This window comes from Artemia franciscana, chromosome 20, assembly GCF_032884065.1.
Source record: "Artemia franciscana chromosome 20, ASM3288406v1, whole genome shotgun sequence".
NCBI lineage: Eukaryota > Metazoa > Arthropoda > Branchiopoda > Anostraca > Artemiidae > Artemia > Artemia franciscana.
Genome location: NC_088882.1, coordinates 10,018,377 through 10,035,561, shown reverse-complemented (window position 1 = coordinate 10,035,561; position 17,185 = coordinate 10,018,377). Strand labels below are relative to the sequence as shown.

The 17,185-nt window shown below is 34.1% G+C and overlaps 2 protein-coding genes across 2 annotated transcripts in view; one reads left to right on the top strand and one right to left on the bottom strand.

Moving 5' to 3' along the window:
- The window catches only part of LOC136040417 (GPI inositol-deacylase-like), a gene marked incomplete in the record, with an annotated part of 65,923 nt that extends 65,481 nt beyond the window's left edge, over positions 1-442 (top strand). The window contains 1 exon segment of the mRNA XM_065724691.1: positions 1-442. Within this exon segment, the coding sequence (XP_065580763.1) occupies positions 1-143 (143 nt within the window).
- Positions 1-17,185, bottom strand: part of LOC136039740 (septin-2-like) — a 249,200-nt gene that overhangs the window by 108,079 nt on the left and 123,936 nt on the right. The gene's annotated exons all lie outside the window — the stretch shown is intronic.

Below are 17,185 nucleotides of genomic sequence, written 5' to 3'. Positions count from 1 at the left end.
ATAAATCTAAATTTGTGGCGAAGGTGAGTGACGATAATGAAAACCCTGAAGTGGACATTGATGTTAATGTTTATGATGAAGGTGAGCCTAGAAATGATCATGCAGATTTTGAAGAAGAAACAAGAAAAGAAGGAAACGAATGAGAAAATGAGGAAAAGAAGGAAAAGAAGACTGTTTAAATGGAAAATATTTGGTCATGGAACGTTTTTTAATCCCTTTTTTCAGTGTGTGTGACAGCCGTTTGAAAACCATAAATATGTTTTGTCATAAATGTGTACGAAGTTAATTTGAAATAAGGTGAGCTTAACTAATGGTGAGGACGATAAACCGATATGGTAAGGATAGATTATTTTTAGGATGAAGATTCTAAAACAAAAATAAACGCAGAAATAATCGATAAAAATGTGCATAAAAATGGTGATACTTAGAATTTCCCTTGCAAGGTTATCCAAGAAAGTTTCTTCTTACCCAAACTTTTCTCATATTTGATTTTTTTTTTTCCTCTTCGTTGTCCCCACTTCTAAGTTTCAGCTTGAGTAAGCTCTCCCTCAGCTTTCTACGACCTTTTATTGACTAAATTTTACTTTATTGCTCAACTTTACTCAATTCTGACTTTATTTCTGACTCAATTTTATTGCGTCAGACAATAAAATTGTCTGACGCGGGTGATTGCACTTCCTGGCTGAAGGGCCAAGAAATGGAGATCAGCGCCACCGGTAGGAACTGTAAAGTCTAATGTCGTATCCTTTACCTTACCAATTTTATTGCCCGTGAAAATAGTCTGGACGATGACGCAGTTGAAAAATTCTTTTTCTTTTTTCACATGAGTTATAGTTTCACTACGCACTATAGTTTCACCATTGGCGTCCATCCTCTGTGCAATATTGCAGCTACACCGGTTTGATCCTTCACTTGATCAGCTCAAGAAATGACACGACTGGAACCCTAAAATTACTCAGTGATATTACTCTGTTTTGCTGATTGAATTCAAAGGAGATTTTTAGAAGAACGAAGTCACATTGCGTATGGCTTTTTATTGAAGCTACATGGCTTGTTGAAGCCGCATTACTCGATAATAAATGGGGAAAACGCTTACTTCGGTATTGGGAGACTTTTAAAATGTAATGTAGAAGACAAATTATTTTATAAGAAAATAATCATTAAGTCATAATAGAAGTAAATAAAGAATAATTAATATTTAGCATGAAAAATCGCAGACAGAGTTAATAAATACGTAAATAGCGACGAAGACCACACTCCCTTTCCATAACAAACAAACATAAAGTAGAAACAATAGGAAAATGTTTTCAAGACAGTAGAAATCAAATCTGTGAATATTTCGGCCTTATGTCCAATGGCCGTCTTCAGCACAATACGAGACACATATATATATATATATATATATATATATATATATATATATATATATATATATATATATATATATATACTAGCTGTTGGGGTGGCGCTTCGCGCCACCCCAACACCTAGTTGGTGGGGCGCTTCGCGCCCCCCCGAGCCCCCCCGCGCGCGTAAGTCGTTACGCGCCATATTAGTTATGCGCCATTGTAGTTGTGTCCCTGTGTCCCACCTGTGAATATAGATAGATTTATATATGTGTTTCAAACTACGTAAAAATTGCGAATAAACAATATTCTTGGCTTTCCCATTGTCTGTGCATATACAAAGCCGTATGTACTAATAATGACGTCATATGCAAACGCTCTTTTTACAAACAAACAAACATGCATCCACACAACTCGTTTTTATATAGATAGATAGATACAATACAAATTAACTGCGTAAAACTTGCGAATATACAACATTCTTCGCTGTCCAATTGTCGCTGCATATAAATACATTGTCAGGTTTACCGACCCTCGAACATGCAACGTACAATTGTCCATGGGAAAAACAATCAGTATTAAGATCTATACCACATTTTTCTAATGATTGACCTTGAGCTTTGTTAATGGTGATTGCAAATACTAATCGAATTGGGAATTGCAATCTTTTAAATTGAAAAAGCAGATCCGTTGGAATCATGGGAATGCGAGGAATAAGAACAGCCTCACCCTCATAAGGCCCTGTCAAGATTGTGGCCTCTATTAGGTTTTCCATTGTTTTTTTTACGGCAAGTCGCGTGCCATTGCAAAGCTTTGGTGGGTTGATATTTCTTAAAAGTATTATTGGTACGCCTATTTTTAGTTGTAGCACGTGTGGTGGAAACCCTGAAGGATCTATGGAATTTAAAAATTCAGATGGATAATTAACCGCTTCATTTGGTTCCAAAACTGTGTCGACTGACTTGTAAAGGACTGCTTGGTCTCGAATCTTGGTCAAAACAATATTGTTGATTTCGTGGACGTCTATATTTTTGGGTGCGAGAATCGCTCTTTCACTTAGCCATTTATTATTTTTATAATTTTTTAGAATATTCGGAAATACTTTTTCAATCAATTCATTTTTGGACGTCACTAAATTACAGAAATCAGCAGGTAGTTGTATACGTCCTGAAATTGAGTCTACTGTTTGACCAGAGTCATCGTTTTGCAATCGGACACGCATATTTGTAGTTAATTTTAATATTTTTACGTGTGCCCATAAATTAGAATTTTTTAGGCAAGCATTCATTTCGTCTGCAGGAGTTAAACTACGTAAAAATTGCGAATATACAACATTCTTGGCTTTCCCATTGTCTCTGCATATACAAAGCCGTATGTACTAATAATGACATCATATGCAAACGCTCTTTTTACAAACAAACAAACATGCATACACACAACTCGTTTTTATATAGATAGATAGATAGATAGATACAATACAAATTAACTGCGTAAAACTTGCGAATATACAACATTCTTCGCTGTCCAATTGTCGCTGCATATAAATAGATTGTCAGGTTTACCGACCCTCGAACATGCAACGTACAATTGTCCATGGGAAAAACAATCAGTATTAAGATCTATACCACATTTTTCTAATGATTGACCTTGAGCTTTGTTAATGGTGATTGCAAATGCTAATCGAATTGGGAATTGCAATATTTTAAATTGAAAAGGCAGATCCGTTGGAATCATGGGAATGCGAGGAATAAGAACAGCCTCACCCTCAAAAGGCCCTGTCAAGATTGTGGCCTCTATTAGGTTTTCCATTGTTTTTTTTACGGCAAGTCGAGTGCCATTGCAAAGCTTTGGTGGGTTTATATTTCTTAAAAGTATTATTGGTATGCCTATTTTTAGTTGTAGCACGTGTGGTGGAAACCCTGAAAGATCTATGGAATTTAAAAATTCAGATGGATAATTAACCGCTTCATTTGGTTCCAAAACTGTGTCGACTGACTTGTAAAGGACTGCCTGGTCTCGAATCTTGGTCAAAACAATATTGTTGATTTCGTGGACGTCTATATTTTTGGGTGCGAGAATCGCTCTTTCACTTAGCCATTTATTATTTTTATAATTTTTTAGAATATTCGGAAATACTTTTTCAATCAATTCATTTTTGGACGTCACTAAATTACAGAAATCAGCAGGTAGTTGTATACGTCCTGAAATTGAGTCTACTGGGAGCTTTCCGTTTCCAATTGTCAGCAATTGATCTGAAAATGTTTGACCAGAGTCATCGTTTTGCAATCGGACACGCATATTTGTAGTTAATTTTAATATTTTTACGTGTGCCCATAAATTAGAATTTTTCAGGCAAGCATTCATTCGTCTTCAATGGCTCTGGTGGTGCAGCCAATAGAGGAAGTTTAACTTTTCCTGAGGCGCAACACATTCCCATTGTTTCACCATTGAATTTCAAGGCCTTGCAATAGGGACAAATTTTAGACATTGTCCCGATTTGAACACATCTACTCAAGCTATAATCATCGACTGGGTTGTACCTGAATGCCAGGCGATAACTTTCAGGTTGCTCTGATTCCTCGGCACGCTTTCTTTTCTTACTTTCTCTATCAGCAGCAAGCCTGATTTCTTGCTGTTCTTGTGATTCCTCGGCACGCTTTCTTTTCTTACTTTCTCTATCAGCAGCAAGCCTGATTTCTTGCTGTTCTTGTAATTCCTCGGCACGCCTTCTTTTTCCACTTTCTCTTTTAGCAGCAAGTCTGCTTCCGCGTTGCTCTGGTAGTTCCTCGGCACGCTTTCTGTTCTTTTTTTCTCTATCAGCCTCAAGCCTGTTTCCTTGCTGTTCTTTTGATTCCTCGGCACGCTTTCTGTTCTTTCTTTCTCTATCAGCCTCAAGCCTGTTTCCTTGCTGTTCTTTTGATTCCTCGGCACGCTTTCTGTTCTTTCTTTCTCTATCAGCCTCAAGCCTGTTTCCTTGCTGTTCTTTTGATTCCTCGGCACGCTTTTTTTTCTGACTTTCTCTATCAGCAGCAAGTTTTTTGGCATAGACTCTTTGAGCATCTTCATCGGCTTTTGCCATGGTGAGTTCATCATTCATTGTAAACTTAAACATTAATAGATTTCTACGTGAACATATGTCTTAAATATCTTGAATGACGTCACCGTCAAAGCAAAAATGACGACAACTAATTTCATGACGTCAGTCAACACAGAAACATGACGTCACCTGATCCACAGACAGACAACTTATTTTTATATATATAGATATATATATATATATATATATATATATATATATATATATATATATATATATATATATATATATATTATATATATATATATATATATATATATATATATATATATATATATATATATATATATATATATATATATATATATATATATATATATATATAAACTTACATTAAAATGTGAGAATTAAAACTAATAATGTTTTTTAAAAAGTCTTGATTAGTTTTTTAGGATATTTTGGCCCTTGGACATATAACTTGGATATTTGGCCCTTTGGCCAAAATATCCACGGATTTGATTTCCACTGCCTTGAAAAGATTTTCCCTATTGTTTCTACTTTGTGTTTGTTTAATAAAAACGTAAATAAGAATGGCAAAGATCGACATAGATACGAATGTAGAAGAAGAAATAAGCTGTTATGTTCCTAGCCCCACCTCCTTGAAATAATACGATTTTACTATTTTTCCAAATTTTAAGATTCTTCTGCTCCCCTCCCCTCTTTTTGGAAACTAATCCTTTTATAGCTGTATCAGGCTTTATGACTCAGAGAGGGGGCTAAACAACTTGTTTTTTTATTGATTGAATTTGATTTTTTTTTTGTGTGTGTGATTCAAGTGTTTGAGTATTTTGTTGTTTTATTTTTTAATACCAAAATGTTTCTTTTTGATGCTTAGAATGATAGTGATAGTGCTTTAGAATGATAGTGATATATACATGATACCTATGTAGAGCTAGTCACTTCTTTTTATTTGAAATAAAGTCATTTTTGAAAATGAATTCTTGGTCACGCCATTTTCTTTGAATTCTTTTCTTTCGTGGATTTCAACCAAGCTCTGGCTCTTAGAATCAAATATGTAACAATATATGTAAATTTTTATCTCTCAGTGCTTTACAAAATCCCATTGAAGTACCAATGACATCAAAATTAAAAAAAAAATTGCTCCTAGCACTATCCTAGCTCTATTCATACCTGAAAACCAGGATTTCCTAAGATTTTCTTTTGATTCTTATACATTATTAAGATATTTTTCGTTTTGTAAAGCTTCTGCATGTTGCCATACGGGAAACAAAATAAGCGGGAAACGAAATAAGTGGAAACTTTTCCTGTTTGTACGAAAACCCAAACCGAACGATTTTACCGTTCATTTTACCTGCATCGTATAGTCAAATATGAGCGCTGCAATCGTTTTCTCTTGAATGAATATGCGTTAATTAAAAAGGGCACTAGAAGTTTTAATTTCCATTGGAATGAGCTCTCTCCCGATTTTCTACTCCCACTGGGTTGATAAGATAACCCCTAGCAAAAGAACAACAAATAAACATGCATCCGTGATCTTTCTTCTGGCAAAAAATACAAATCAATAGAGTGCTACAATGGTCTCTTGAATGGTTCACTTTATAATCCTTCATTTATAAGGCATGAATCCTATGAACATTAAAATCGGTGATTTATTCCTAGCCAAATTTGCGGGCTATCCCCTCTGGCCAATTCCAATCCTAGAGGTAATGATGACGAATATCATGTTTACCGGCAGTTTCTAAAGAAAGGGCAATATTTGGGAACGGATAGCCAGCTTTCGGATCCCACCGCTAATCTCCGTAACCTAGTGGCCGCTACAGAGAATGAACTTGCGGCTACAAAGCAAAATCTAGCTGAAGAAATCAAGAAAAATATTGATGAAAAGCTTAAAGATTTGACATCCCAAACTACAGCTAATATTCATGCTAATTTTCCAGTTGAAACGATGGTTTCTGAAATTTATGATGCAGTATCCATTGAGTTTCAGCTCAAATTTGAATTAATCGAAAAACATCTGAAAACCTGTATGCATATGATTGAATTACTACAAAACCGTGTTAATCAGCTTGAGCTGAAACTAGATGACATAGAGCAGGAAGGGAGAAATTATTCCCTGCTATTCAACGGTGTTCAAGTGTTGGTGATGCTATAAAACACGTATTGTTTGTAAAGATGGGCCTATTTAATATTATAATTTATATATAATATTATAAATATATAAAGATAATATCGCAGTATCGAAGATACTGCGGATCTTCAACGCTCTAGTCGGTTCTGTGATGCTTTGCGGAGCTGAGACATGGCTAGCATCAGCTGCAACCCTCAAGAAAATAGACGTATTTCATGCAAAGAGCCTGAGGAGGATTGAGGGCCTACGATGGTCCGACTTCGTCAGCAATGAAAAGCTTCTGCAGCTCAGAAAGCAGTCTTGGTTTTCGACTCAAGCAGCCAAGCGAACCTTACGATGCTTCGGGCATCTGCTTCGAATGCCACCACATCTACCCGCAAAGATGATTTATGACTCCGACCCTATCAAAGTTGGTTGGAAGCAACCTCGCGGCCGACCGAAGAAACGTTGGTCCGACAGCCTGTCCGAGTTCTTGGCGATGACAAACATCAGACAGGGCGAAGAGCAAATACTCGCCATGGACCGAAGTGGGTGGAGGAGGCAGACGTCACTCTACGCCGAGCAGTGCCCGGCAGGAGACTTAAGTCAAGTAACTAATATTGCAGTTTCAGAAACAGTTAGTGTTAAGCGATTTAGTGTAGGTTCAAATATTGCACAAAGATCAGATAAAGTTGCCCCTGTCCTCGTTCAGTTTCGATCAAAAGAAATAGCCTGCCATGTATTTAAAGCAAAGAAGCAGCTTATTGGCTCGGGATTGTTTGTTGCCGAGAATCTTACTAAACGAAAGCGTGATCTTCTGAGCGCCTCAAGAGATAAGTTTGGAATTCGCAGTGTGTGGTCCGATCAAGACCGTATTTTTGTGCACGGAACCGATACTGCTCTGATTAGGCGGATCTGGTCTATTGACGACCTTATATAGTATTTTTGATTTATGCGTTTTAAAATTGTTTTTCTTCCATTCTTCTTTATTTCTTTTCTATTATTATTTTTTGATTGTATTCTTTTTTGCATTTTTTACGCATATTTATGTTTAATTTATTATTTAGATTCATTATTATCATTTCTTATCCCCATGATTTTTCTGTCTTCCCTGTTTACTCTTCTTCCTCTGTTTTTTTTTCCTGTTTATACTGGTGTTACTTTTTTTTATGTGAAAAATGGTAACGTCTGATCAAGGTCGTTTTAGTCTTCAGGATCATTTATCGAGATGTATTGCTGGTGATGATGGTATAACGAGTGTTGAGCTAAAGCCTATGAGGGAGAGTGATTATATTCGGCTATCGTATAATCAAGATATAAATGAAAGGAGTCTGCGACTATGTTCTTGGAATGTCCACGTAACTACGAGTTACCTAGATATTTTAGAATTAATTGATCAGTTTTCTTCTTCTTTTGATATTATAGGATTATGTGAAACATTTCTTAGCTCAAACCAGTCGATCCCTCTGTATTCATTTCCAGGTTATGATATTCGTATCAAGAACCGAGTATTGATGGGTCGTGGTGGTGTTTCCTTGTAAAGAATGGGTTGAATTATCAGGAAAGGGATGATCTTAGTATATGGATGGAAGGTAAGGTTGAAGTTTTTTCAATTGAAATTGAATTTAGTATGGTGGGATTATAGGATTATGTGAAGTGCCAAATAGTGTAAAAAAATAGATGTCAACAGGTTCAAGAACATATCATATATGTGATAAAAGAGGTAAGAGTTTTGAATTAGCGTTTGATCCGTGTACACGTGATGAACTACTTAAAATAGTTAAATCTCTTAAATCAAATTCTGCTGGAGTAGACGGTTTATCTCTTCGAGCGTTTAAAGCAATAATGCGTTATATACTACCGTGTCTGTTCTTCATCATTAATCACTTGAAAAGGGCAGTTTTCCTGATCAGCTAAAAGTTGCGAAAGTGATACCACTTCATAAAGGTGGCCCTAAAAATGAAATTGAGAATTGGAGACCGATTTCTATTCATCCATTGTTTTTTTGCTTTCTCGGTGGATGATCCTATTCCTGATTTGGGATTTTCAATTTTTTTTTGTATATTTTCGAATTATAAAAAATAAGCTTTTTTAGCATTTTTCTGGTATGTTTTTTTGTTCCTCTTTTTTGCTATTATAAGTAAGGGATAAAAAAGAGTTCAATTTAGTTGTAACATTGTCTCCGACACGGCTATTGCACGGATGGTTTGCTGTTTTTGAATAATTGAATCGTGGCATACAAGGATATTGTGACTATTTTTTTTTTGTAAGTCATATAATGAATATGATTGTTATATTAATTTTTTTTAAGTGTGCTTACGTATTGCAATAACACTCACCTTTTGGATTACAAAAAAAATGATTATTTTTTTTCTGGTTCTCCCATTGTTCATGTCCATCAACAAGGTGTGTCTTTTGATAATGCTTAATTTTGATTGTGGATTTATCAAAGGAAGTGGAAAATAATTTCCCACTCTTGGGGATCTGGGAAGTAAAGTTCTTAATCGGGATTATGATTCTAACAGTGCTGGTGAGTGATATTTGAACATCAGGTGATATTGGTAATGGTGATGAATGGTGATGGTCAGGTGATGGTGAGTGAATTTGAGTTTCTTCCAGACTTGTGCCGTGTTGTTATACCAAATGGTCACTCTGTTTTTCATCTCAATTTCCAGGGTATTGGCAGTTCTTTTCAACATTTACAGGATTTCTCACGTGAAAGCGGACGGCATGCTGTGGCACTTACTTTACTGAAACTTGGTAAAATGATCATAATTTGTCGTCGTTAGAAATTCCAAATTATCAGTTAGGAATGCAAAATACAGAGTTGCATCAACATGGAGGTTTATCGGTTATTATAAAGAATGATCTGTTTGTTACAAGTAAGACGGAGTTAATAAAGCCCAAGGAAATTTTTGAGTCGTTAGCGCTACAGTTGTCTAGTAATGAATTTAAATATTATGTTGTGGCGATTTTAGGCCCCCGTCAGGAAATTCTTTGGTATTTATTAGTTTACTGCAAAAGCAATTGATTATATTAACTGTCTCTAATCAGTCATGTTTCGCATGTGGATGTGGTGACGTTTAATATGAATTTGCGACACCTTGATTCGAATCAGCAAGTTCAAGAGTTTCTTGATTTGATGTTAAGTTGGGGTCTAAAGCCAGCTATAAACATAACCGTAGGCATAACCAGCTTATAACCATAATACACCAGTCTCATGTTAATCTTGGTGAAAATTCGATTGCCTAGATTATTTTGAGGACCTTTATTTTGAAATTCTTAGCAGCTGACTTCTGATGGTAAATTATTTACCGGCAGTTCTAGTCAGATTTCAAAAATTGTAAGAATGTTAATGGACTGACGAAAATCTTCGACTTCGTTGGATCAATTAATATGTTTATAATCCCTATTCTGTGAAGTAATGCCTAAGACTAGATGAGCTTTTATTTCTGCATTATACCATAAATGTTTTTTTTTAGAATCTTAATATTATTGATAGAATATGCAAAATGTATTTCATATTAAAGTTTTTAACAATAAAATTTTAAATGTAAACTAAACAGTTTCATTACGATTTTATTGAGATTTTGACAAAAGAATTGCGGAATTCATGATACTAACAGATAAAGAAATTAGTTTGGTAAGTGATCATTCCTCCGATTTGAAATTTAATAAAAAGTCAAAGTAAAGTTTCGTTTGGCAATTGATTAAGAAAGTAGCACTCTTGAATATTTAAACGAAAAATCTGAAAAAAAAGGTTGATATTGCTCGGCATTACTCTACGGTTAAGCGCGCTCATAGGAAAACACAATCAAATTCTTAAACCAAATTTCAAATATCCTAAAACACTTAGTTTTTTTGATTCCCAAAAGCACTTCCTTTAACCCTTCCTTTAAAGCACCTATTGCTTTAACCCCGTCCCATACTAATTTACAAATATATAACCCACATTATTTACTCTCAATTCATTTTACCATGCGTCACTCTTTTGTTCGAATAGATTTACCGGCAAAAAAGCAAAAACGACGAAATTAAGAAACAGGAAAATGCTTGAGAAACATATAGGTTAGGGCATACATTTGCACATCAGGGGAGGGGGGTAAAGTCAAGTGAAGCACTTTTAGAAATAACTTGAGTATGCGTTTTGGGATTTTTTTTTCTTATAAATTTTTTAAAAATTTTATAGTCGACTTCAGTGACATTTCTACTCTGCAGTACTTCAAAAGGCACATATTGTCAATTTTACAACTTCAGAACTGGAACAATTAGATTAATTTATTATGTAAAGGTTCGGGCCCCCTTTTATTTTGATCTATATCAATGAATTAGATAAGTGCCGGGTAAGCTGTTGTCTGTCAACTAGTGAAGTTTCTAAGGTTTAAGATATTTTACCGAGCTTTGCAGATAATACTCATTATACGGTGGCTACTGGGACAAAAATGGAGCTACTAAATCTTTTGAAAAGTGCTATGCTATATATTGAAAAATGAATGAGAACGAATAAACTAAGATTCAACCACAATAAAAGCTCCTTGGCGATATATGGTAGAAGCCCCAATTATTATCCACGGGTTGAGCAGATTCATTTAAGTGGAGTAAATCAACTTAAGTGCTAAATCAGTGAAGTTTCTTGGAGTTGTACTCGACGAGTGCCAAAGCTTTAAGAATTATGTCCGTCGCATTTTTGCCAAGATTGCTAGTAGCATCGGATTGATAACGAAACTTAAGAATATTTTCCCATATAATATCCATAGGACGCTTTATTTCTCTCTTGTGCATACACAGCTAGTATACTGTATTACTGTATGGTCTTCTACGTTCGTAGTTTTTCTTCATCCACAGTAAAGTGGTTAGAGGGCTGAGGGGCGTAGATAAACGTTATTCAATAAGGTCCAGGTATGTTGACATTATTGAAATTCATATTGCCAATGAATTTATCTAGTGAATTTTTTTAATGCTCTTTTTATGTTAAGTACCAAAAAAATTTGTTGTCAAAGTGCAACAGTGGTATTTTTCTACCAGTTTTAAGAGTTCATGAGCTTAATACAGGAAAAAAAAACAGTACGTTCCAAAGTTTGCTGAAAGACCATTGTTTAAGGGTTTATGGAGAATGAATGGGACGGATGGATGATGATTTCTCTGGTTTCTTTATTTATTAAATTAATAAAATTGTTTGATTTTTTGGTTTGATAGATTGATGAAAAGAGGCATCAAATGGTTTTTTAATTTGGTTTTTTTGTCGTTTCTTTTTTTGTTTTTGGTTTTTGATTGTCATCGTCTTTCATAAGTTGTAAGGTTAGTGGGGTAATTAATAATCGAAATAAGCTTTGAATAAGCTTTTGCTATGTTTACTGTTGATGAATAAACCCTTACTTTCTTAAAATAAATAAAAATTAAAAATAACATAAGCTATGTGTAAAAACTGGAAAACTTCATGGCTTATGGACCTTTCTCCAGGGACTGTGGGGGGTTGTATTATCCCTAAAGGCGCAGTTAATGTGCTAATTAACTATGGACTGAACAAATGGCTATTCTTCGGACGTCCTATAGGAAAAACTAGGGGTTTGGGGGCTAGTTGCTCTTTATTCTTTTGTCTTGAACAAAATAAGGAGGATTTTGAGAAAAGGCAGAGAAATTAACAAAAAATGTGGACCACCACTTTCTCGTATTTGTTTTGAACGGATGGCATGAAGTTTGGTATAACCAGAACTGGCTTTTTGTCTTGTTCGTTTCAAAAGATTGGCGCTAAGTTTGAAATAACCAAACATAAAAATATGAGAGAATTGACCTAAAACTAAAGTATAACAGTTCAAAATAGGGATGAAACCTTTTAATAGACAGTGAACAGATATAAAATTTGAACTGGATATTTCGAACACATATACAGTGTTCATCATCAGCAGTAAAACTAAAAGACATCAATAAAAACAAACAAAATTTATACCCAATACCCAATATACCCAATATATTTTATTGCTCTTATTTTTTTCAATGCAACAGCGGAAGCAAATCTCCTAGACCTTTTCGGTTCCGGTTCATTAGATTTATCTGACATATTACGTGGACAGAGGTCATAGCTTTTAGGTGAGGTGATATTTACTTTATTTGACCTCAGTAAATTATCATAAATTGAGTTCAATCCAAATTCACCTGTATCTCTATTTATGGAATTATTCTTGAATAATTTTTTTTAATTTTGATTGTTTCCCTGAAAATTTGTTTTAAACCTTAGTCCCTAATAATCAAAGAAACATTTTCAAACAAAATAAAATGATTTGGATAATTATAAATATGTGCCGATAGAGCCGACGTGAAATCTTCAGGTTTGGAATTTTGCTTAAAAGACGATGAAATAGAATTATGATGTTGTATTAATCTCATTTTTAAATTCTGGTTAGTACGTCCCACATAAGAGCTTCCACAAGTACATGGGATTTTATAAGCCCCACTTTGTTGCTCTACGGAAGTTCGATCCTTTCCAGAATTTAAAAAAAAAACTAGCCAAAGTATTACTACCTCTTAAAGCTACCTTTAAACCATTATTTTGTAAAATTCTTTTAAGTTTTTCACTCAGCCCTGGAACATATGGTAGCTTTAAGACGTAGTAATACTTTGGCTAGTTTTTTTAAATTCTGGAAAGGATCGAACTTCCTTAGAGCAACAAAGTGGGGTTTATGTAATCCCATGTACCATGTTCATTTTCATTAAGTATTATAATAATAGACCTACGTTGCCTGGGCCACATGAAGTGTTGCGGCAACCTTTGCTCGGCTTCGCCGACTAAAGTGTTGCGAGAGCAACACTTTGGTTTTGTTTCTTCGCTATCGATCAATAATCACATGATCAAAGGCTATTCCTCTGCGTTGAAAAAAGAACAGCAACAAAATAGTATCGAATAGTTTTCCGAAATGTAATGTCATATTCATCAATCCGGCCTGAGGACCACACTTTCCGTAAAAACCGCACAGGTTAGACCCTTACCAGTTTCCAGGAATAAGCTAAGATCGGCGGCATAGGAAAAAAAGGGATAAAACCAAAGTGTTGCTCTCGCAACACAATTACTAGTCCTGTTATGTGTTTTTGGTTTATATTATTTGACTTTTTTTCAGGCTTACAGAATATTAGATTAATATTCTGTATTATTATTACAGAATATTACTGACATTCCGAGTTTGTTAGTTTTAAAGTAGGATAGAATTTTCTCAATTATTGTATACCATCAGGAAAATTTGTGCAAAAGCCAAACTTATGCTAAACCCAGCCATGGTCTTAAAAAAATAGTGAGCGAGAATAAAAAAAAATTCGGCCCCGTGGGTCCAGTATCGTCCCTTATTCAAACAATAAGTTTTCAAGAAAAAAGTTGCTTTCTATGTGCTATTAAAAAAACAGCCATTTTTTATTTAATAAAAGTAAAAGGATAAATTTAAAAATGAAACGAATAGAAACTATTCTGTATATGAGCGTGGGGGATGCCCCCTCCTTAGCCCCAGGCTCTTTACAATAAAGTCTTATTCAGTTATACTAAAAAGAATTATGAGTATAACATATAGTTAACCAATTGCTTTTGAACACTTTGAACAGTAAATAATAGATTTAAATTATAGAGCAAATGCTCTAATTGCAAATAGAGCAACAAATTAAAACAATAGAGCAAATTTGCATAATTAAACTCTTCCATTCTTAAGAAAAGCAAAATAACTCATTTATCCAGCTACAATTATTGATAAATAAAAGTGAATTGAAATGATCTATATAGACATTTATTTTTAACCTTATATTTAGCTATATTGATTCATTTAATGTTCGATAGAATTAGGCAGTGTATTGTTAGGCTGGAATATGGGGTCTTAAGCTTTACACATCAAAATTCAAATTTCTTTTATCTACACTAAAACGTATACTGATCCAAAAACCGAAAACAACACGTAGGCAAAATTCTAGTCTAGTGACTTCTTGCTATCTCGGAAAGGGGTTAGGTTGGGAAAATGAAATTTTCGGGGATGTGTCTACAGGCTAAAGTATATCCCAGGAAGTTATTTTAAAGTAACCACCTCCACTCCTTCTGGAATTTTGACAAAATTCCAATTTTATCTTAATTTTCAGTTACCAGACGCTTTTTAATTCCTGTTATTTGAGTGAATTCTGAGCCATATCAATGTTTTTTTTCAAAATTTAGGAAATGTATTTGCATATCTTTGAAACCTTACAAATTGGGATTGAGCAAAGATGTTAAACTGAAAACAATTTTGTTGTACTTCATTCAAGCAAAAGATCTATTTTGCAAAGTTTCACTTTTATAAAACACATGTTTTTAAAGGTCATCAAAGGTCACGACCCTCTAGAGGGAGAGGAAGTGGAGGTAGGTACTTCAAAATACCTTCCCGGGACATACTTTGGCCTGTTGACCCATCCCTGAAAGTTTCATTTTCCTAACCTAACCCCTTTCCAAGACAGCAAGAAGTCACTAAACTAGAATTTTACCCAACCCGTACATTAGTATGCAAAACACTACATGAACCTCTACATAATAAATTAATATGACTGTTCCAGTTCTGAAGTTGTAAAATTGACAATGAATTACTGCCTTTTGAATTACTGCAGAGTAGAAATGTCTCAAATCCCCTAGGTTGAAGTCGACTATAAAATTCTGGGAAAATCTTAAAAAAGAAAAAAAAAATCTAAAACGCATACTTAACTCATTTCTAAAATTATTTCACTTCACTTTACCCCTCCCCCTGATGTGCAAATGTATGCTCTAACCTATATGTTCATCAAGCATTTTCCTGTTTCTTAATTTCGTCATTGTTGCCGTTAAATATATTCGAACAAAAGAGTAACGCATGGCAAAATGAACTGAGCCTAAATAATGTGGGCTATATATTTGAAAGTTAGGATGGGAGGGCGTTAAAGCAATAGGAAGTGCTTTTGGGAATCAAAATACTAAGTGTTTTAGGATATTTAAAATTGGTTTCATAATTTTATAGTGTTTTTTTTTTTTTTTTTTTTTTTTTTTTGCGCGCGCGCGCTTAACCGTAGAGTAATGCCCAGCAATATAAAACTATTTTTCAGATTTTTCATTTAAATATTCAAGAATGCTACTTTCCTAATCAATGGCCAAATGAACCTTTACTTTGACTTTTATATTAAATTGAAAAACGGAGGAATGATCACTTATGAAACTATATTTTTTATTTGTTAGTATCTTGAATTCCGCGATTTTTTTTTCGAAATCTCAATAAAACCGTAGTAGAATTATTTAGTTTACATTTAAAATTATATTGTTAAAAATTGTAAAATGAAATACATTTTGCAGATTCTAACAATAACATTAGGATTCTAAAAAATATATTTAGGGTATAATGCGGAAATCAAAGCTAATCTAGTCTTAGGCAATACTTCAGAAAAAAGAAATTATAAATTTATTAATTGAGTATCCCAAGATGAAGATTCCTACCAACATAGTTGATTTCTTACAATTTTTGAAAGCTGACTAAATCTGGAGGTAATTAATTTATCATCAGAAGTCAGCTGCTGAGAATTTTAAAACATAGGTACAAGGCTGCCAAATTGACACAATTTGTGTTAATATCATACAATTTGATGCGGCGTGATGACAATGACAAAAAATGAAAGTAAGGAGAAACATTAAAACGAACAGAAATTACTCCGTATATGAAAGGAGCTTTTCCTCCTCAACGCCCGCTCTTTACGCCAAAGTTTCTTACTGTTTTAAAAAGTAGAGTTAAGAGAAAGAGTCAAACTTTAGCGTAAGAAGTGGGGCGTTGAGGAGGAAAAGCCCTTTCATATACGGAGTAATTTCTGTTCGTTTTAATGTTGCTCCTTACTTTCATTTAACAAAACTTGTTTTTTTTATTTAATTTCACAAAGAGATGCAATTAGAATGAAGTTACATTTAATTGTAGAAAAAGTGACTCGTATTTTGCACATCAAGACCAACCTACAGTGAACTCAGATGATTTTGATGATTCAAAATTTTTAATTATTCTAGATTTTCTTTTTTTACTGAAGAAAGATTTTCAAACTGGCAAAATTGGTGGACCGTTCTGTTAGTGATAAAAAAATACCTCTATCTTAAGAAAGTTGAAACTTTTGAAAATTTGCATATTTGTGTTTGCTGTTGTTGCCAATTTGGGATCTAATCTAAGAAAAGTCAAGGTGAGATTGGGATGGGCCCACTAAAATTGTAAGATTTGATATTTCATTTCAGCCACAATCTTTCATAACAATTTAAAAACACTAGCATGGATTACACCGAATAAATATGTAGCCCAAATTTTGTTCTACAAACTTTCTACTTACTTTGGAATATTTCGTTAACAGTGTCACGAGTTGTTAGTCACAAAGAAACAGTGCCGCGAGTTATTAGAAAGCGTCAGTATGAAACAAAACTTAAACTTCAAGAAAACGGTTGGGAAGCTTGGGAGACAAAATCGATTCCACCTTTATTATATTTTAATAGACATGGCAGAAAAGTTGCTTTCTCGGTGGATGATCCTATTCCTGATTTGGGATTTTCAATTTTTTTTATATTTTCAAAATATAAAAAATAAGCTTTTTTTTGCATTTTTCTCGTATGTTTTTTTGTTCCTCTTTTTTGCTATTATAAGTAAGGGATAAAAAAAGAGTTTAATTTAGTTGTAACATTGTCTC